Genomic DNA, 21,929 nt, shown 5'->3' with positions numbered 1-21,929 from the left:
CAATCTTGTGTTTTTGCAAATTAAAATAAAACATGCAAGATCATGTATAGAAATCTTTGGATTTATCCTGATGCAAGAGCAAATGACAGTGCAACTTAAAATTATTTTTTTCAGCAGAAATAGCCATGAATGGCTGGAGAGTGAAACCATCTGCTTCCCTAGAATAAGCACTGGGGCTAGCCACGTCTAGGCTGATGAATTGTGAGGCGGAGGTGTGAGTCTTTGAAGCTGTAATTACATTAATTAAGTGAAACTAATGACTTCAGGAGTAGAGGAAAGAGCAGCTTGTATTTGCATATAGAAACCCAAGGCTGGAGGAATAGAAGCCATTATGGGAATGTGCTATGGCAGCCTGAGAGCCCTCAGCTCTGGCTACAAAAAAGATGTTGTGTGTTTTGCGGAGAACTCGGTGACACTGACATTGTGCACTGAAAAGACCTCTGCATGAATGCAGAGCTCTTGTGGCACGAGTTTACACTTAGCAAATGGAATTCTCTTTGGCACTTGGGTTTCTAAAAGCTGTAACAATGAAAGTATCAGTTTGCGTAGCCTTAAACAAGTGTATAGAATAGACATCAGCAAGTGCATAACTCCACTGGTTTATTTTACCTTTTAGAGAAACGGGTTAGTGATGCAGCAAATTCTTTGACATTATTAATGATATTTGGGTACAATTGGTAATTGAAAACTCTATAGTCACTTAATTGATACAATTCATACCCAAAATCTGTCATCAGATCTAATGAGTCAAAACAAATAATGATGCAGAAATAAATTTCTAAGCTCACATGATAATTATGGCTGTGTGAATAGCTCCCCTGATAATCATTTTTCTAACAGATCTGTCTTGCTTTTGTGTATGCTTTTCAGACTATCATTACCAGAATTTAGGACAGAGAAAAATTAGTCAAAATCAAAGGTTTTAAGCAATATACTTAAGCCCAGCAGTTTTTAAGCAGTCAAAAAAATTTTAAATTTGAGAGTCGAAGAACGTCAAAATAGGAGACAAAATTATAATCCCATAAGAACACTACTCACAAAGCTTTTGAAGGGAGAAAGCTTAATTTACTTACTTGAAGGTGCTTCTTTTTTTATACTTTATTTACCATAGCTGATATAACCAAAACCCCAAAATTATACTGCATGTACAAAATTGCCCTTGTTTTGTGCCATTGAGCCTGACAGAGAAGAGCATTGAAATCAATATAGAAATGCATTTCTGTGTATGTAGTAAATACTAGGTAGTCTCCAAAATTGATAAATGCACTTAAGGATTATCTTGTGTGAGGGGGTCAGAGACCTGATCAGCTAGGACCTGGAAAATGTGCAAGGAGAGCTGAGAAAGCCTTATATGCACAGAGCTCTGTTTGGAGCATTCATCGCCAGATACATTGACTCTAAAGGTAAGATTTTCTCTTCGTGAAAAAACACAGAGGGAAAATTCTCCAGTGGCCAGGCAGGAAGAGGAGCAACAGGATGGATGTTTCATGGATGAGGATCCTCTCCAGTACAGCATAATTTCCCTTAAAATTCCTTTTCCATAGCAGTTAAATAATTTTCTTTAGAACTGAACTGTCTCAGGATTTGTGAGGTGCAAGGGCATGAAAGAACCAGTAACAAGAAAGGGAGATTCATTGCCGCAGCAGCCTCCTAGTGCCTAGGTGGAAGGGTGAAAAGTTGAAAATCAAAGGCAAGCTGTGGATTTGCAAATGGGTGGATGAGGGGAACCAAGGCCACCCCTCCTCCAGTCACTGCAGCAGCTTCCATGTGCTACCAAAAAGACAGCCTGAGCTCTCGGTCCTCCCAGCTCTCTCAGCACAGTTCACAGCTTCCTTGACTGCTGAAGGAGAGCCTTTTTGAAGTTGCCTTGTCTTCCCACTAGCTTCATGCCAGTACTTCCTTCTTCATTACAGATACCTTTTTGATTTCAGCAGTGCTTTATAAACAAAATCAAACCTTTTATAATACTTTTCCCATATTGGGATAGCTTAGTCCATGTGATATAAAGCGTTTGAGACACCTGCGTGCTACAAGAAAATACCTAATTTAAAGGCTGGAAGATGACTTCTTCACTTGGATTATCCTAAATGTGTCTTGAAAGTGTATATGCTGTCATATGAAGACAAATCTCCTCTAGATTGACTTGTAATGCAGAAGTTACAGGAAGATGCTTACAGTTAGCCATGCAGACATTTAAAACACATATTCTCTTATAAAAGTGATGCAGCCAAATATTCTTTTCAAAACAGACATTAAGCCTTTCTATCTACCTAGGAAGAGCAGTGTAATGAATTGCTATTTTTATATTTAATATATATTTTTATTACTACAAATAATTACAGGATTGCTGAAAGTCTTCACTAGGTCATTTACAAAAAAAAAAAGTCTGTGACAATTTATTCTATAATTCTTTTTTGTTTTCAGATAATAAGAATTAAGGTAATCAAAGGTCAGGTGTTCCTCTGTCGTTTTTTTTTTGAACGAGGTGCATGTTAGTATATGCTTGTTCTCTACGTGGTTGTGAAATACTTAATCAAATACTTTACTGTTCACTCTAGTAAACATCTAAGGTGACAATAAGGCAAGAAACAAAACTATAGATAGTGGGCATTTTATGCTGAGTAAAAATGTAGTTATTGAGGAGCTTTCTACAGTAACATACCATTTTGTACTAACGTGCAATGCAGAAAATAGCTAATTAAAAATAATTTTCACTGTGATTAAAAATTTTGGTGGCTTTTTTTAACCTCAAGATTGGTTATTTGAGCAGGAAACTAGTTCCTCTTGTTTCCTATTTCCTATATATGGAAATATAATAGAAAGCTAATGAGAGGTGACAGGTTCAGATGAGCCATGGAAAGACCATGAATTAATCTCAGTCCTGTGTCAGTTGGAGCAATCAGAATAAAATCTTCAATGGAGAAAATCCAACTAACAGCCACTGACTGTTGTGTTAGGATGAAAACATGGAATCTTTCATCTCTGATGCCATTTGCTTTGTGCGGTGGTTGGTATGCTGCAATGCTTTTAAGTGTATTGGTAAATCTTGAGAGAGTTTGAAAAGAAATTTTCTGAAAACAATGGTGCTGATAGAACAAAGGAAAAAAAAGGGGATTAGTTTCAGTAATAACATACTAATCCATGCTCTACTGTTCAGCTATAAAGGTTTATTTGTTTGTGGTTTAAGGTTTTTAGGCTTTCATTTTCAGTCTCAGCAGTTCTGTTATTTTATTGTTCTATTATTTTAAGGTAGCCTCAAACCAATGATACACCTTCTGTTCTTAAAGGACCCAGAAACTTCTGCAGTTCCAAAGACATGTCTGTGAATTTTTAAAATACCTACAGTTTGGAGGTTTAGAGATTTGCAAAATTTGCAAATGCAAGATCTGTACAAAGAATGTATTTAGAGGAGTATGCATGATCATGTTTTGTGTGAGGAACAGATGAGTTGTCCTAATCAATTGTTTCTACTTCCAATATGTTGATCTACTCAGTTACTGAGAAGTGTGATTTGAAGTGCCTCATCACACTTTGTATTTCATTAGCATTGTGCACTTTCCTCTGATTATGTGCAAAATGAAGACCTGGGTGGTTGCACCTTACTCATCTCTCTTCTGCTGTGATTATGCTATACCTGTAAAGCACTGGATTTACATGATGTGCCCCAGTTTTCCTCTCTGCTCTCCAGCTAAGTCTGCATGTCCATTTGTATTCTTCTCCCTGTAACTGAATAATATTACAAGATGAATCTACAGATGGATTCAGGTTTGAATATCAGGTGACTCCACCAGCACTTATAAGAAGTGAACCATCTATCTTATCAGACTTCATCTTAATAGAGATAATACAGGTAATACCTATTAGTATCACCTGAAGCAATATGTTGCTTAAAAACCAGACACTAAAGACTGTACATTCATTATTTTTATGAGAGAGATCTCTGTAGTGTGTGTACAGTGAAACTGAAGAAAATAAAATAATTCATTTTAAGGTAAAAAGAAGTTTGAAAAATGATGAAAATGTAAAATTACATTTTGCACCATGCACTTGGGGAGTTAAAGTATTGTCTGTTTTTCTTGGGTTTGTTGGGTTTATTTGTTTGTTTGCAGGGTTTTTTTTTGCTTGGTTAGTTTTGGTTTTGGGTTGGTTGGTTGGTTTGGTTTGTTTTTTCTTGTGTGCCCAACTTAAATAATACTAATTACTTTTAAGAAGAAGCTGACAGCCAGAAATTATTTGCAGGATGATGTAAAATTAGTTCAATTCAAGTAATCATAATTTCATCAAGCCTAATTTTGAATGAAGAAAGAGAAAGTACCCAAATTACTTTTTACCTCTCACGTTAGGATTAATCTCATAATGAAAATAAATTAAACTGTGAAGAATTTAATCATTATGTGTGAGTAAAACTTCACCAGCTCATTTTCTTGCTGGAATTTGTATTTATTGTGTAAAACAAGGCTTCAAATTTTTATGTGATACACTGATAGAGTGGTCAAAGATAGAAATTTTCTTTTGTAATTTTGACTTTTAGAATTTCATAATAAATATACCATAATTTGATTTAGTACAAGAATTCCTTCTCACATTTCTGATTTTCCTTTGAGCAACTTTTTAATGTCAGCGTCCAATTACAGGTCTCAGTATGTGGCACAGTGTTTTGGTGTGTTAAGCACCTTTTTTTTCTGTTTGGTTTGAATAAACTATTGAAACTCCATCTTGTGCCAAAGTTGAGATGCTCAAGAGAGAAACTTTTTCTCTAGAACTGTGCACGGTCTGTTGGCATCCAGCAGCTTACAGACAGCTATAAACACAGGTAGAGATTGTCTTCTGCAGCAGCAAATAGCTCTATGACATCGTTTCAGAAAACCGCCTTCCAATAAGTTTATGTTTACTTTATTATGGCATGACAATTATATTGCTTTCTTGTTTCTGGGTTTATTATGCATTAATATTAAATATTAATAGATATGGGAGTTTACTAGATAAAAATATGTTTCAAATCTTGGTAAGAGAACTTACTTTTTTTGTAATAATCAGCTTGAAATTAAATTTATCGCATATTGTTCTAAGTGAAAATCTGCATTCCTAATAACTGTTTGTTCTCAATTCCCTTTTAATCTTTTGTCTTAATCTTTACATAAATGTTTAAATTAAATTCAAGAAAAGCCTTCCTTTTATTTTTTTTCTTCTGGTTGTTAGATATAGATTTTAGTTACTGACTGTTTAAAACTCATTAAGTGTTAAGTGGTTAGAAGTGCTCAGCAGAGAAAATCGTTCTCTGATACATAGAAATAATTAAGTTATTGGAGTTCCTGTTGTTCTTTAAGAATACTGAAAGTCACATGCTTTAAAGTATTTTAATTTAAAGTATACACTCTTTTTCTAAAATAATAACCTAGCAATAATTTTTATTCAGGGAAGAACCTTTTTGAAGCCTATTAATATGTTATGTGTCAAATACTGCAGGACAAGGTCTGTAAAAGGTTTGTTCATGTGTTATGATCTATAATAGATCATCCTGTATTATCTACAGAAGGATAAGTAACCAAACTATTTCTGGTGCAGACACCAAATATCTAGCAAGCACAGATATGAAAGAAACAAATATTTTTTTCTCATTCTCCTTTTTTCTTAGTATAAATCTTCTCATGCTTCCTAGAGATGTGCTCTGCCACATTTCTTTCAGACTCACAGTCACGATATAACTGAAGTAAAACCTTGGCACTGCCCATCATGGACTACCCTCTCCCTCTTATATCACATGTTGTCTTCTGACTAAACCAGTGGGCATAATGGGCAGTGCATTGAGTAGCTGTAAAACAGAACATAAAGGAGGTGATAGATTTCTCCTTGAATGAGTGCTTAAATATTAAAGTCTCTTTCACTTCTGATTTTTTTTTAGCATTTTTTGTGATTTCTACAGGAACATGTAGTGTTAAAGGAAGTCTTAGTGTTTGTTTTTCTTTTTACAGACGACTTTTATTTATTTATTTATTTCTATAACCCTTCTGTAATATTTCTAAATTGCTTCTATTAACCTTTTAGCAGTTTCCCACCTCAAAGTAACATTTCAAGTAAACAGTGCTATAGGCACAGCTTCCCAATTTTACACTTAACCTATTGAAGTTACATTGGACTCTATATGAGCATATAAAGATTAACCTGTCCTTGTATGTTTGCCTGTTTCCTTTGGAATACTGTTATATTGAATATTGAATGTTATGAATATTTATACTGCAACTTTTGAAGCCAATGCTAGAAAATATGAAAAGCTTTCTGTTTATACCTACCTAAATTTTTACCAGAACTTTAATATCATCTGGTTTCTGACACTATAAACAAGAATTATTAGGAATCAACATAAGCATGATGTAAAGATCAAAGTATTGCAGTTTACAACCATCTTGTGTCAAATATATAAGGCATTAAAATACCAATACTATATTCTGATGACATAGTACAAGGAAAAACATGACAAAAACATAACCATTTTCTCATAAATATGTTTTTTAGGAATTAAAAGAATTTAGCTTCCTCTTAACTAAAAATTTTCTCAGAAATCTTTTGATGAAATGATTTTAACTAGGAAATCATAGCTAATCAAAAATGAAAATTCTCCAGCAAATACTTTAACTGTGGTAAAACTTCTGTTAGCTGGTTATTTATGCTCTTGGGGGAAAGAAGTTAGAGAAGAGAGTGATCTCCCCCAGCACCGCTACCTTGATAAAGGATGCAGAGGATGTGGCAAATGCAAATTGAAGCCACTCCCTTGTCTGATTCAAACCATCAGCTTGAGCTTTGTTGGCCCACATTTTCCTGATGTGTCTAGTATCCCACAGTGCTTCCCCTTTGGTCAAGACAGTGCTCTTTTTGAACGTCATCTTTGGCCCTACTGGGTTTGCTTGACCACTATTTTGGTTTTTATCTCTGTACAGAAACCCGTCTGGTCTAATAGACCCTGCAGGTCTCTAACCTGGCACATCCTGGGCAGATGGTGTTGGAGAGCTGAAGAATAATACTTTCAATAAGTCCAATATGTCTATGGGGCTCTGATTTGCTCTGTAGATACTGCACAGTATTTACATATTTTCAGAGAAAAATGGAAATGCATGTGGAGGCTGTTGCTTTCTGAATTTCAAAATTTATTATGGTTTGCTAATCTTTGGATACGTATAACTCTAAGGAAACTGAAACTTCCATCTCTTCAACAGGAAGCTGAACATGAGCCAGCGGTGTGCCCAGGTGGCCAAGAAGGCCAATGGCATTCTGGCCTGCATCAAGAACAGTGTGGCCAGCAGGAATAGGGCAGTGATTTCTGCCCCTGCACTCGGCACTAGTTAAGCCACACCTCAAGTACTGTGTTCAGTTCTGGGCCCCTCAGGTCAGGAAGGATATTGAGGGGCTGGAGAGGGTCCAAAGAAGGGCAACAAGACTGATGAAGGGACTGGAGCACAGGCCCTCTGAGGAGAGGCTGAGTAACCTGGGGCTGTTTAACCTGGAGAAGAGGAGGCTCAGGGGTGACCTCATCACTCTCTACAACTGCCTGAGAGGAGGTTGTACCAGGTGGGGGTCAGTCTCTTCTCCCAGGCAATCAGCAGTAGGACAAGAGGGCACGGTCTTAAACTGTGCCAAAGGAGGTTTAGGTTAGACATTAGAAAGAAATTCTTTATAGAGAGAGTGATCAGACAGTTGGAATGGTCTGCCCAGGGAGGTGGTGGAGTTACTGTCCCTGGAGGTATTTAAGAAGAAACTGGCTGTGGCACTGAGTGCCATGGTCTAGTTGACAGGGTGGTGTTGGGTCATGGGTTGGACTCAATGATCTCAGAGTTTTTTTCCAACCTGATTGATTCTGTGATTTTGGTTGATTCTGCGGATTTTGTTTGTTTTCTTTTCTTGTTGCTGATATTTGGAAGGAAATCAGGACTCTTTAATGAAATGGAGTTGTTTGTTTTCTAATCAGATTTAGTTTTCAATCCTAAAGAAAATAATGAGTAAAAGGTATTTTATAAGTCCATTTAAATGCTTAATTAGGCATTCTCAAACAATGTGTAGAAGACACATAAATGAATTAACACTTTATAAACTAAGATATGTCCAGCAATTAATTAAATCAGAGCTTAAACTTTCTGTACAAGAAAGTTCAGCCGATTAGTTTTTGATCCACTTTCAAACATTCCAACAATAGACAATTACTACTGTGAAATATGTAATTCACAGCATGAGACATTACTTGTAACACTACCAGATTTAAGATAGGCTTAATTATTTAATAAGTCTCCAACTTTTCTTAACACATCTAATCTTTCCCTCACTACTAATTCCCATTTAGTATATTCAGTTCACTGAGTTCTTTTGAATGCTTTGAAGATGGAAATACAGTGACGATTCTTTTATGAATGTCCATTCTTTGCCAACTACAGTTTAAAATATATTTGAAATATCAAGCTATTAACAAAGACAAGTGTGCAAATATAGGTCAGTTGCTTAGGTTGAAAATTTTATATCCATTAAAATGTTGTGAATTTCCCTCTGAAATTAATTAGAATTATTGTACTGGCACAGGAATGTCTTTATATAGGGAATGCTTTCGGTACAGAGGTAAAATTAATTATTTTCAAAGGGTAAGTATCAAGATTTTAATGACACTTACTGTAGCTGCCAACTAAAAGGTTTTCCGTGGGATAATTTTCCAAATTAGCCTGAGCTCTTGAAGCTACTGGCAGGGGAGCCTTACTTTTTCTGCTGAATTTCAGCACTTACATAAGATCTACACTGAAAGCCAGATTTATTCACTGTTATATATGTTGAACAATATCTTGTTTTACACTTTACCATCGAGTCCTTGAGATCTCATTTAAAAAAAAAAAAAAATCAGGGGAATATTTTTATGGAATAGGAAAGAAAGGAATTTAAGCAGGTGTTAGATGATTAAATTACACAATAAGAAACTGTTAATCCTTATTAAAGATGACTTAAAAACAAAGATGGTGGGTGAAGACAAGAATGACTTCTGAGCAGACTAAGAGAGACATAATTTTTGTTTATGGAAATTTTGGAATACCTTGTCACTGTATATTTTTTACTAGTTTAAAATACAGGTAGTCCATCTAAGAAATCGTTTACTTTAAAAGTCAGAGCTTGACAAACTGAACAGATAATTACACATATGTTAGCTGGCTCTGCCACAAAAGATGCATCCACAGGAGTTGGACCCTCAACTCCTCTAGCTTATGAACTCTATGCAAACAGAATGATTTCTTATTACTTTCTTCAAACTCTTCCCCCTATAAAATGTGCACCTCCCTGTAAATTCCATGTAGGCTACTATACCAGACAGCTTCAAGACTTCAAGACAGAGAAATGTCTTTCTTCTGTGAGCAAACTTGATGTAAGTTAATGTCCCTAGGAGAAAGCATTTCTTTTAAACACGGGTAGATCACAAGTATGTAAGTCTTGTAGTCCTAAGTGTAAAAATTTCCATGACAGGAGTGAAATTCAACAAAGGTGTTTTACACATACTTACCTGTCCCTTTCTGATCCTTCTGTTTCCTGTTACTTTCCCACATTACCTTAATATTCTTGTAATTGCATACTGCTACCATGCTTAATGACTAGCACTCTGTGAAGTGTTTCACTGGTAAACTTAACTTTCCTCTGGTTTACCAGTTTTAAATCTGATATTGTAGCCAACACTGAAAGAAGGTAAAAATTGCAATGACCTCTGTCTTCTTAGGATGTGCTGTGGGGCAACCAGTATCTAGGTAGAGACATGATCTTTGGTCTGCCTTCAGGACAAAAACGTGTCTGACAGAATACACCAAGAAGACATGGATGATTGAATTTCGTCATAGTACTGACTGTACTCTAGCACTGCTTCAAGCTAATCTCACTGAGAGGCATGGATGTAATACTGAATAACCTAGGAAGTATGAGGGCTGGAAGTGCTACTTCTTTTCAGACCTTTTTGTCATTCTGCTTCTTACAGTCCTCTTGAATGCTGTGGTAAATACAGAGCTGGCTCTCTTGGGCCACCGAAGGCATGTGTTCCCAGTAGGAGAGTAAATCCTGAATTTTTAAAAGTTTTTACAAATCTTAAGAGAACTGGATACTCTTTTACCTCTGGGCCAGACCCTGCTAGAATACTCAGCACCAGGGAAAAGAAGAAACCTAAAATTGTTACATTGAACTAACATATTTCTTCAGCAGAAAGGAGGGAAACAAATTATTTTTCCGAAAATGTGCCTGCTTGAAAGACCTGTGACTATGAGCTTTCAAAGTTTTCTACTATTAATTGTAGTACTTGCAGTTTATTAGGAGAAACTTTTAATATTTAGGTTGCTATCTAAAGGATAGTGTAAATGCAGGAAGAAATTATAAAGATGTCTGAATTGCCAGAATTCAGTGATAAAAGAAAAGCTTCAGCAATAATTCTCTCATCTATCTCTGAATGAAAAGAAAAATAAAACTGTGGAGAAGATCCAGATTTCCACAGATCATAATTCTGGAATCTCCCCCCCCCCGACTAATTTCAGTCCCTGCTGAGTTTATGAACAGTTTTCACTGATTTCACTTGTAACATGTCTGACCTACACTAAATGATGGTATGTACCATATTTTAAATGTCATTTTATTTGGGGGGGGAGGCATGTTTTGTTCTAGTTTTCAATTCTGGTTTCAAGGCTGTTTCTGAATCTGCACAATCAAATTCCTAACTTTTCCATTAGGCAGGACTTTCAGTCTGGGAAGGGTCTGATGCCATGACGTATTTCTCTCAGCAGTGCTTGCTGGGCGTGGTCACTGCCTTCTCACAGCTGTACTGGTGCAGCTTTACAGAGTCCTTGCTCAGAACCTGGTCAACCAAGAAAACTGAAAAGCAAGGAAAGCCTAACACCGGCACCTATTTAAAAACATAGGCTACATCATCAGGTTTATGAGCTCTTGTTATAAAGGTTGTTTTGAGAAGCACTAAGCATGAAGCACCTTCAATGGGGAGAGCAGAATCTTATCTTTGTTTAACATCTGCACTTTACTTTGGAAAGCAGGTTTTTTAGAGACCAAATCTTAGATGCCCAAAACACTAAAACTTCTCTTCTCGTCTCTCTGTACACACAGAGTCTGATGCTTATTTCATCTTTCCATCTCTTCCGACAGCTCAGGAGACAAAGTTGCACCCAGTGTCTTGGATATTCTTGACTTTAAGCCAGAATTGAACCCTCTGATTTCCCTGAGGGAAGAAGGTTGTAGGGAAAGCCAGAGGCCCTTCTATCCCACATCTGTATGATCCCATGGATAAAGTTTGACTTCAGCACTTTATTTTTTTTACCAGTCTCTGATATGAAAATATCAGCTGCCTTTGCAAGAGTTTTTTGGGATTCTGGCCACATACTAAAATGTATCCAGATACCCAGACAGCAGATACTATCTAAGGAAATATTGCAATCATAACTTAATTATGATTATCATTTTTGTTTTAATAAAGATAACCCTTTTTCTCTGAGCAGGTTTACTGAAGAAGGCTGGTATCTGTTCGCAGATAGCTCAAATGGAGAATTTGGTCACACAGCTGACTTTGTTACCCCAGTCATCTCCCTTACAGGTCCCAGATGCAAAATCATATTCTGGAACTACATGAATGGTTCAACAATTGGTTCTCTGGAGGTATGGAGATGCTCTTTGTTTTGTTTTTATTTTCTGTTTTTTGTTAATTGGATTTGGTTTTTTTTTGTTTGTTTGTTTTGTTTTGTTTTGTTTTACTGCATGAAATTGCTGTGAGGAAATTTATGCCTTCTTTTTTAATTTCATTAAAGCCTAGGCTGCTAATAAGGGAAAATGAACAATTACTAACACTCTACTGCTCTCAATATGTTATGATCTAAAGGAGGCATTAGCTTCAATAAGCTGGGGAAAATATAACCTATAAAAAACAAAAATTCTGACTTTGTAGACATACCATGGTTGGAACTTCCATACATGCAAAAGCCTGGTATTTCACAATAACCTTTGACACTGAAAAACAAGAGTAGGACAACAAAGTCTTTGCCTGAATGTGGGAGCAGGAACAAAAGAAGTAACTGTATTCAAATTTGAGCTAAAATTTTGCAGAAATAGCTTATTCCTTGGAAAGTTGAAGATACAACTTTAAGAGTTTAATTATATTAATGTCAGCACCACTGAACTATTTCTATGACATAGAAGTAACAAATGTGCTTAATCATACTTTTTTCTTAACTCTAATTAAAATAAAAACACTTCTTAAAAGGAAATTTAACTCATTAGCAGCTTGTAGATCAGAGTCACGGCAAAGAGAATGAACAAAACAGCAGCATTGTTCTAAACAATTTTTTTTTTGCTACACAACATAAAATGGGATTTCCCATAATTGTTACAAAATACCTACAGCGTCAGGAATGGATTGAAAAAAAATACTCAGGATGAGTCACTCAGTCACCTCTGCGTTCAGTATCAAATTGGATATATAATAGAATAGATAATTCACAGTCTATGTAAAAGCATGTGTGTATGTGTCTTTAGTCACCCACATATCTTCATATAAAAATATAGTTTGTATGTGAGAGTAAAAAAGAGCCTTTCTTATTCAGCATCCTTTATTCTCTCAAATAAGATCTGTAATTCCTTTCTCTCTAATTTATTTATTTTCCCTTAAATTTATGTCTTCTAGAGACAGTTCTTCTTGTCTGTATTGTCAGATGTCACTTTGTTTTTCTATCCAATTTAATATACTATGTGTTCCTTTTGTTCCCCTGTAATGAAGGCTCCTTATGTGAGGATCTGCTGTTTGTGTGTAAGTTCTGCTGGCAGAACTTACCTGTTATGCAACAGCAAATACACTCATGGGACTGCATAAATTTAAAACAAAAAATATTTCTTTTCATTATGATGAAAAATGCCTGCTCTGCCCTAAGAAGATTACGCAGAGTAGTACTAAATCCTTGAATGCAGAAGTAGTTCAGGCAATTGGTGAATGGATGTTTAGCTCTGCTAGTACCAGCTGGAGACCCAGCTTGACACACTTCATCAAACACCCATCTTGTTGTTACTGTCAGCTCAGTTGAATTTGGATGCTCAAGAGGTTGGAGCAAAGCATGTTTAGGGCTTTCTGCTCATGTTGAAAAGTGCAGTCTTTCCCCAGTTCACTGACTATTTGTAGGGGTATGTGGGCTTACAAGTCTTTCATTGCCCAAACATATGAAATTTTGTCTTTATAAAAAAAAGAACAAGTTTTTATTTGTAAAAGAAAAAAATGTTTCATAAGAATCAGGACAAGAAAATCTGTCCCAGAAGAGCAGTCTAATGTATGTATAAACTAGTAACTCTTGTTAGTCATTTTTCCATGTTTTACAACTGAATTACAACCCAGTAATGAATAGTTTTTATTCACTGTTAGCCACCCTGGATAAATTAATGAGATCAGTCAGTCCGCTTTAAGACTCTGGACTGAGTATGTTTTCTGAGATCAGAAAACCTTAAAGCATTTCCTCAGTATGGTCACTTATGCTGGTATATCCGTTTGCGTTGGATGGGACATCAGGAAAAGGTTCTTCACTGAGAGGGTGGTTGGGCACTGCAACAGGCTCCCCAGGGAAGTGGACACTGAACCACACCTGTCAGAGTGCAAGAAGCATTTAGACAACACTCCCAGTCACATGATATCATTTTAGATTGTCACGCGAGGAGTAGGAATTTGGAGCTGATGGTCCCTTCCGGTTCCAGATATTCTATGATTTGTGATATTTAATGATGGTATAGAGACGAGATGTACAGGATGCTTTCGTACTCTCGTATACATTTAAGGGACCCTAAAGTGAGTTGGAAATGGAAAGATATCTTTTTGTGACCTAGAATTATTACTCTTTTTAGGTACTCTGTAAAACCAGTAACAGGACTTCTAAATTGTGGACTCAAAGTGGCAGCCAAGGTGCACAGTGGAACAGAGCAGAAGTGTTCTTGGGAATTCGATCCAATTTTCAGGTATATATTCCTATATTATGTGTTTCCTACACAGCTGGCTTTAGTACTTCTATATTATGCATACTTTACCTCCTCATTTCCTTTTTTGCCGTGTACATGTACCTCTCATCCCCAATAGCAAAAGTCATCTTTTTATCTGTCTGAGTGGTTATCTGAGCTGGACTGAAGTGTTTTTTTGAGATTTCTCACTCCTCTTTAATCTCAGACTGATATTCATTTTTAAGACAGAAACCTTTCTGTCCTTGAACCCAACTTAGGTTAAACTATTCTACTTCTTTCTCCTTACTGTGTAGTAAGTAAAATTATCTGGGTTTTGAAAAAGAATCTTGAGCATGATGTTTGCTTTGGAATAGGAGTAGATTCCCAAGCCTCTTAGAGATACTTGCCATGCTTAGTTGTAGTCTTATGAAGAAAAAACAGAGTCAGGAACATATTTTTAAGTATTACATTCCCTGGTACTTCTGTCATGGACTTTTAATGAAATTTTAACATTATTTTTACACTTATGGGAATAAATGACTACTCTTTTTTCATACTTACTTTGCAGAAGTAGGTGAAACCCATGCTATTAATTCAGGATGAGTGAGGACTGGTATCTGTGTTGCACAATTTATTTCCTTTTTTTTTTTTCTGCTTGGTAATGTTAGAAGATGACTCTTCAGTACCTGTAGTGACAGATCTGTACAAACTGTAGTACAAGCTTTTGTAGGACTGTGTTTTGAGGAATCGACCTCTTCATATTCTAAGATTTGCAAGAACCACCAGTCTCTGATCTTCTCATGTTGTGTGTTTAAGCTTTTCTATACCTTAGCAGTGGCTTACTGTAATAGCTCTGTAATTTTTATTAGGTTATTTTCAGGGCAAAACGTGGTGTCAGTTACATGGGAGACGTGGCAGTGGATGATATTACCTTTGAAGATTGTTCCCCTTTGCTCATCTCAGGCAAACCTTGCACATCAGAGGAATTTACCTGTGCCAACAAGTACTGCATCCCAAAGAATAATCTGTGTGATTTTGTAAATGACTGTGCAGATAACTCGGATGAAAGCCCTACTACTTGCAGTAAGAATGGATTTTTTTTTAATATAATTATCATAAGTAACCGTGCCTGCTGTGAATTTTTATTACTTGAATACTTTTGACAGCTCATCAGCTAAGAAAACAAACAAGAATAATTTGCTTAAAGTAATAATTTGGTTCTATTCCTTGGCTTTTAAGGACTTGAAATTACTATTATTTAATTTAAAATCACATTATGGAAAATACAAAGAGCTGTTAATGAATTTCTTAAAATAACTCAGAAAGCAGCTGTCTTTAAAAGCAGAATAAAATTATCCTGCTTTCCATATGAAAAGAATGTATTAAAGCTGAAAAAAATACTTCAAGCATAATACCTTTGGGAGATGAGGGACCTACCTCCTTAGATATTTCAAGGATTGTCGGGTCTCTCAGCAAATCATTTTAATCTCAATATTGTACAATTTTGGTTTTAAAAGAGATATCAGGAAACAGCATATGTAGTATTTGATTCAAAGAATGATGTTTCACATCAAATGGCTCCTTCTGGATCACAATATATGGTATTACACTTTCTTTTTTTTTTCTACTACAATGATGGGAAAGGCTCACACAATCAAATCTGCATTATTTGGTACCTTATGAACAGGTACCTCATTTTTATGGAGAATATGAATAAAGTTTATCAAATTCTCACTGAATACAAATTCTATGAAACAAAAGTATGCTGATATTCTATTGAACTAAAGTACATGGTGAAGGGACTGTATTTGGCAAATTATTTTCATGCTATTTAACTCCTCAGTGATTTCAATCCAGAAATACTACAAGACTAACCTTTATAGGGATCTTCAGATCTTCTGCAATTAAAACTGAAGAGTATTTCAATTGGAATTACTTTGCTGAAAATGATTCTCAAACTTTGGCTTTTATTTTCTGAAATGTTTAAAAACTGTTTACTCATATTTTTTTGAGATTTTGGCTACATATGTAGATTCCATGGATTCCAGTTCCTTGGCCTCATTACGGACGCTTCTGGTCAGCTGTCAATTAAATAAAACTGCTTTTAAATGGCTGAACTTTATCAGATCCCAGAAGAGGCTAAGGTTTTGCATATGTTTTGCAAGAGAGCTTTTGTAATTTCTTATATTGTCAGACCAAATAATTGATACAGTTTCCAAATTTGTCTTCAAAGCACTTTCCTTTCCAGCAGTAATAGTAAGAATATTCAGGGCACAGTCAAAAGTCTCTCTGCTGAAACTGCAGCTTATTTCAGCAAGTTTAGTCTTACTTGGTAATCATTATAATTAACTTATAGATGCATAGAGGGAAAAATATATGTAGCTTAAACTTCTAGAGTGGTGCAGGTGACCTCACCATAATTTAAGTGGACAGTTTACTCACCATGGCTGCTGTTTTGACATTCAAGATTTGAAAATTGGTAAAAAACACATATATTGATTTATATGAAAATCAACCAAAATTATGACAACTTTCTCTTTTTCTAGGAATTAAATACAACTTAAGGAGAAATGTAGATAATCATAGAATCACATGGGTTGAAAAAGACCTTTGATATCATCAAGTCCTGCTGTTAACCTAGCATTGCCAATTTTACCACTAAACCATGTCCCTAAGCACCACATCTACACATCTTTTAAATACCTCCAGAGATGCTGACTCAGTCACTTCCCTGGGCAGCTTTTACAATGCATGACAATTCTTTCAGTGAAGAAATTTTTCCTAATATCCATCTTAACCTCCTGACGTGACTTGAAGCCAGACCCCACCTCACCACAGTCTCCTTTCCAGTAGTTGTCAAGAGCAATAAGGTTGCCCCTGAACCTCCTTTTCTCCAGGCTGAACAACCACAGCTTCCTCAGCCACTCCTCATCAGACTTGTGCTCCAGACCCTTCACGAGGGTCCAGTATATGTATCTAATTACATTCCGGAAAAAAGTCTCTTTTCATGTGTATGCAAATGTCTTTCAGGTACATCTATTGGGCATTGCGACTTTGAGTTTGATCTTTGTGGATGGAAGCAAGATGAAAATGATGATTTTGACTGGAACCTGAGAACTAGCAGTACTCCAAAATTGGGCACCGGACCAGCTACTGATCATACACTGCAAGAGCCATCTGGTCATTATATTTTTATAAAGAGTTCCTTTTTTCAGCTGCCAGGCGAGAAAGCTAGGATTTCTAGTCCTGTCCTAAGCAAAAGGAATAAAAACTGCAAGGTATATGAGGGTGGGGTACTATTAGGGATAAAAAATTTGATCTCTATATTGCACCGAGATAGTACTCATAAAATGAATAAAGGAATCACTGAAATAATTCCTGAGAAGGAAAAACAAATAAACACACTTTTTTTTTTTGAAAAGTCAGGACCTGATCTTATGTTCTTGAAATCTCAAGAAAATGTGTATTTTGCTATGGGAGAAAAATGTTTTCTGTAAGTAAATTTGTGCTCTGGGAGATTCAGATGAACTTGACAGTGAATAGAGGGTCTGATTTACAATGTCTTATGCAATACTCATCCGAAGTAGCAAACAACTATTTAATAGTTTGCAATTTTATGGAGAAAATGTGTATAAATACAATAACAAATGGTTTTCAAAGAGTACAACTGCAAATGGTAGGAGTGTGACAGAAGATTTTATTATCAGCTCTCTAGAAAATGCAGAAATGTAAGCTTTGATCTCCCACAACACTCCAGCACATTGTAGTGACTTCAGCTTGGTCATTTCTTTGCAAACCTGGGATGAAAAGTTTAACAGTTCTTATATATCTTTTATAGTTTTGCTGAAAGAATAATTTTCCAGCAAGTTCAACTCCCCATTGTTTTGAAATGGCATTTTTCCACATTTTCATAGTCTTTAAATGTCAAGGCAAAAATTAGTGGCGTCCCAGTTTCTAAAATCTGAGTCGAACCCAAAGTGAAAGTTTTAAAATGAATATTTGTCAATAATTATAAGTGAATAATACCAACGTTGTGTTCGAAAATAACCCTTATTTACCTTTTTGATTTATTATTCACTGTAGAACACTGTGTAGAGATACCAGACTGGTACTCCCGGTATCTCTACCAGAAGTGCTCCTTCAACCCAATGTTGAAGCACCATTGTCGCAGACTATGGTGCCAAAAGAGATGGTGTTGAAAAAAAAGTATTAAACTTAGTTGTAATTATTACCAGAAACATGTAGGACACCTTGTGATTCTGAGGGAATTTAGGACATCAAAGAATTTTAATAAAAAACATGAAAGATGTCATTAATATCAGCAATTTCTTTATGGTGTATGTAGCTGGGAGCACTGGATAGTTGTTTTTGCAAATGCTATATATTGTCTGTAAATTTCTGAATTGTAACCTTTTCAATTTATTTCAATATGAGAAAAGTAGTTACAAATCAGACCAGTTATAATTCTTTCAAAACTCTATTATAAATTCTTCAGGATACAGCTGAAAATATTAAGTAGGTAGTTGGAGAATGACAACATCCAGAGAGACTTGTAGATCTAAGACTAGAGAGCTAGCCTATGTCCTGATGTAAAACAAAGAAGTATGGGAATGAATATTTCACATGAATTCAAGTTTGAATAATGTGGGGCCCCAGCCATGAAAGGACTTAGATATATGCCTAAAACTAAATCTGTATATAGCTGTTAGCAAGATGATATTACTCCTATATGATATATCTTGAAATGATGTAATAGAACAGAAGGTCAGTATGTTGATATTAATATATAAAATCATTCAGTGTAATTGAGATAAGCATATTGCAAGTAAATATGAAGTACAGAAAGAAAGATTTGGGGTTAGGGAAGGGGGATGGAGTATAGTTCAATTATAATAAAAGAAAGAAAAATATACAAAATAGTGTCTTGTAATTTTGAAAAGAACTGTAGTCAGTCAGGAGTTCTGTGGTGGGAAAATCTATGACAAAATTCAACAGTGGTAAAAATAAAGGCATTAATCCTAAAAAAATGTGAAAACATTATATGATCTAAAGATATCTATACATATATTGAAAAGAAAATCCTCATTTAAAGAAGGATTTCAAGAGAAACAGAGTAGTCACAGAACAAGCAAATGTCAGGTGAGTATAAATATTTTCAAGTAAGAAAACTGACTTATAAAAATTAGATTTGACTACATTGCACAGGAGACATTCTAAAAGTAAACACAGTAAAACTTTCAAAAGAATTGGAACACAAAGCCCTTGGTGGTTTTACTAATCAATGATTAAAGAAAATAAATTAAATAGAAATGTAGGTTATTTTTTAAAAATAGTATATTTAGGCAATGCAATAGACTGCAGAAGTCTATAAATCCTATAGCACCAGGTAACATAAAGAAACATGGCTTTACATTTGCATTACAAATATAATAATATCTGCTATTATGTTTTATAGCTACAGTAAATAAGTTAAGAGTTTTCATACTTCAGTGCTTATGCCATGCATTATGCTGGGAAGAAATCTGAGCTATAGACATGTTCTTGCATATAATAACGTGAATTACCTTCTTTCAGAATCCTACATAATTTTTGGAAATATTCTGATCATTGTCAGAAAAAAGATAATGAAATAGATTAAGTATTAATTTGACTAAATACAAGTATTCCTTTGATGTTTTTGAAGTGGAAATAACCTAGAGTGCAGTTAATGGTGAAGAATTTTCACAGTGCTTTGTTTCATGTTCCGTATTTATTTGACGTTACTTTTGTGCTTCATAATTTGTTTTCCTCATTCTAACTAAAAATAAATACATCACTGTTTTCTAATCCAAAGACATCTTATATCTTATTTTAGATTTTTTTTTTCATTTGTCCATGTAGAAGATTTGCTCCTATAATAGATTAGATTATTTTCTAATTACACCCTCTATAATCTGGTACAACCTCATCTATAACCAAATAATTGTTCAGTGAAACAAACTACTTCTCATATTGTAAATGGCACTACTCTATTCCTCTCTTTCCTTATTAAGTATTTTAATTCATTTACATTTACATGCAAGAGTTATTCAAAGGGATGAAAGATCAGCTTTTGAGTATTTTATTGCTGGCTTCAAAGTTTGGCTTATGGGATAGTTCAAAAATTGTTTTTCAATTAGTAAAATTTATGGCATGTTGTGAATGTAACTAGTAATGCTCAGTTTAAGAATTAGTGTGAATACAATAGAGAATGTGCCTGAAGTCACCTATTCCATTCTTGATGTTCTTGTTCTTGCTTACAGATAATTTTCTATTACCATATGTATGGAGCTCACGTTGGATCACTGATTGTCTACCAAAGAACTACATTAAAACATGAAAGAATTCTCCTTAATCTTACTGGAAACCAGGGAAATTTCTGGCAGCACAAGGCACTGACACTGACTGGAAATGGAAATGAAGATTTTCAAGTTGTCTTTGAAGGAATAGCTGGAAATGGTCCCAAAGATGGCATAGCACTTGATGACCTTACATTTTCCAAGGAGTGCTTACCACTGCAGGAGTTTTTACCAGCAGAACCCACAAAGCTGCCTCCAACAGGTATGTTCTTGCTATGGACAGCCTAGGTAAGTCTGGAGAGAAAGAAGAGCAGCAATGCTTTCATTTCTTTGTCTCTTCTTCAAAAGAGAAATGGAATAAAGACATGTAGAAACTAAAATGCTCTTAGGCAATCCGTGGAATTCTAATAAAAATATTTTATGAAGTAATTGTTTGGTTACTGATTTAACAGTTGTGAATCTGCAAAGCTTATTTTCTGTTGATGTTTACTTAGACAATATCCTGGTTAATTCAGTAGTATTTATGCATGAATGGTTTAAAAATATAGTTATTGTAAAATAAAGAACTGAATGGGAAAGAGTCAATATGGATAGTTTGCAATAAGGCCAGCAAGCTTTAAAGCTTTTGGTTGGTGGGAATTGCTACTGATACTGTTTAGGCAACACATCCATCTTCTTCCTGTCTGGTGTGGTGCCAGCATTGGTGCAATTATTTGCACCATCCTCACTTACTACTCAGGGGAAATAAGACTCAACAAACATTTATCAGAATAATAAAATTCTGATGGGGATGGATCCCAATAACCCCCAGGTAAGAGCTACTCTTGAAAGCACCATGTTGTTCATTACCATTAATTGCTTGGACAAAAATGATGAAGGAGAAACTCTTTTTGACAGAACAGGACAAATCTTTTTTTTCCTCCTTCCAGATTTGTCACGGAGCTACTCAAATGTAAAGCCCTGAAGTGGAATTTAGGAGATGCATTTTTTTCCTGGGCCTAGCACAAATTTCCTGCATGACTGCAGAGAGTCATTTTGTCTCACTTCTCTGTGTTTCTGATCAATAAAACAAAGTTGATATTTCCCAATGTCAAGGACTACCAGGAGAATGAATCATTAATTTATGTGAGCTACTTTGCTTTGTTACTAGTGCTAATGGGTAGCCTTCCCCTTTAGGATATCATTAAGCACTGCTCAGGCATTGAGAAATAACACTGATGAGACCGCATCAAACCCAAAAAATTACACTGAACTTCATGCACAAAATAAGCAGAAAAGATACAAGCAAAAGGTTCCAGACATCTCTCTGATAAGGTGCCAGTTACAGTACATAGTAGTGTCTTCCTAGTTCTGCTAAACAAGTCACAGGAATTTATTAAAAATGAGATTGGTATTTTAAAGTTCAGCTTTATATGAACATTACCCCAAGAGGGACACTAACCAAGATTTCTAATTCTTTAGTTTTGTTGTATTCAGGCTCTATCCTCTTAATGCTAGGTGCAAGTCCCTGTGGCAATGTTAGAAGCTTTAAAAGCTTTGGTTTTGATAGTAAAGGATGTTCCAAAAGACTTTTATGATATATATAATAAAAAAGCTACTAAAATCTCACAAAAGTGCCACCAGAGACTGATTTCTTGTATCTCA

General features: G+C 35.4%; 1 protein-coding gene across 1 annotated transcript in view; it reads left to right on the top strand.

Moving 5' to 3' along the window:
* The window catches only part of MALRD1 (MAM and LDL receptor class A domain containing 1), a gene marked incomplete at its 5' end in the record, with an annotated part of 241,799 nt that overhangs the window by 81,159 nt on the left and 138,711 nt on the right, over positions 1-21,929 (top strand). The window contains 5 exons of the mRNA XM_027887586.1: positions 11,502-11,658; positions 13,879-13,989; positions 14,838-15,051; positions 16,999-17,246; positions 20,250-20,547. Coding sequence (XP_027743387.1) covers positions 11,502-11,658; positions 13,879-13,989; positions 14,838-15,051; positions 16,999-17,246; positions 20,250-20,547 — 1,028 coding nt within the window. The remainder of the gene's footprint in view (positions 1-11,501; positions 11,659-13,878; positions 13,990-14,837; positions 15,052-16,998; positions 17,247-20,249; positions 20,548-21,929) is intronic.

The sequence above is a fragment of the Empidonax traillii genome, unplaced genomic scaffold (assembly GCF_003031625.1).
Source record: "Empidonax traillii isolate 1590-97213 ecotype Southwest subspecies unplaced genomic scaffold, ASM303162v1 scaffold217:size1918799, whole genome shotgun sequence".
Lineage (NCBI taxonomy): Eukaryota > Metazoa > Chordata > Aves > Passeriformes > Tyrannidae > Empidonax > Empidonax traillii.
This window is presented reverse-complemented; position numbering and strand designations above follow the sequence as displayed.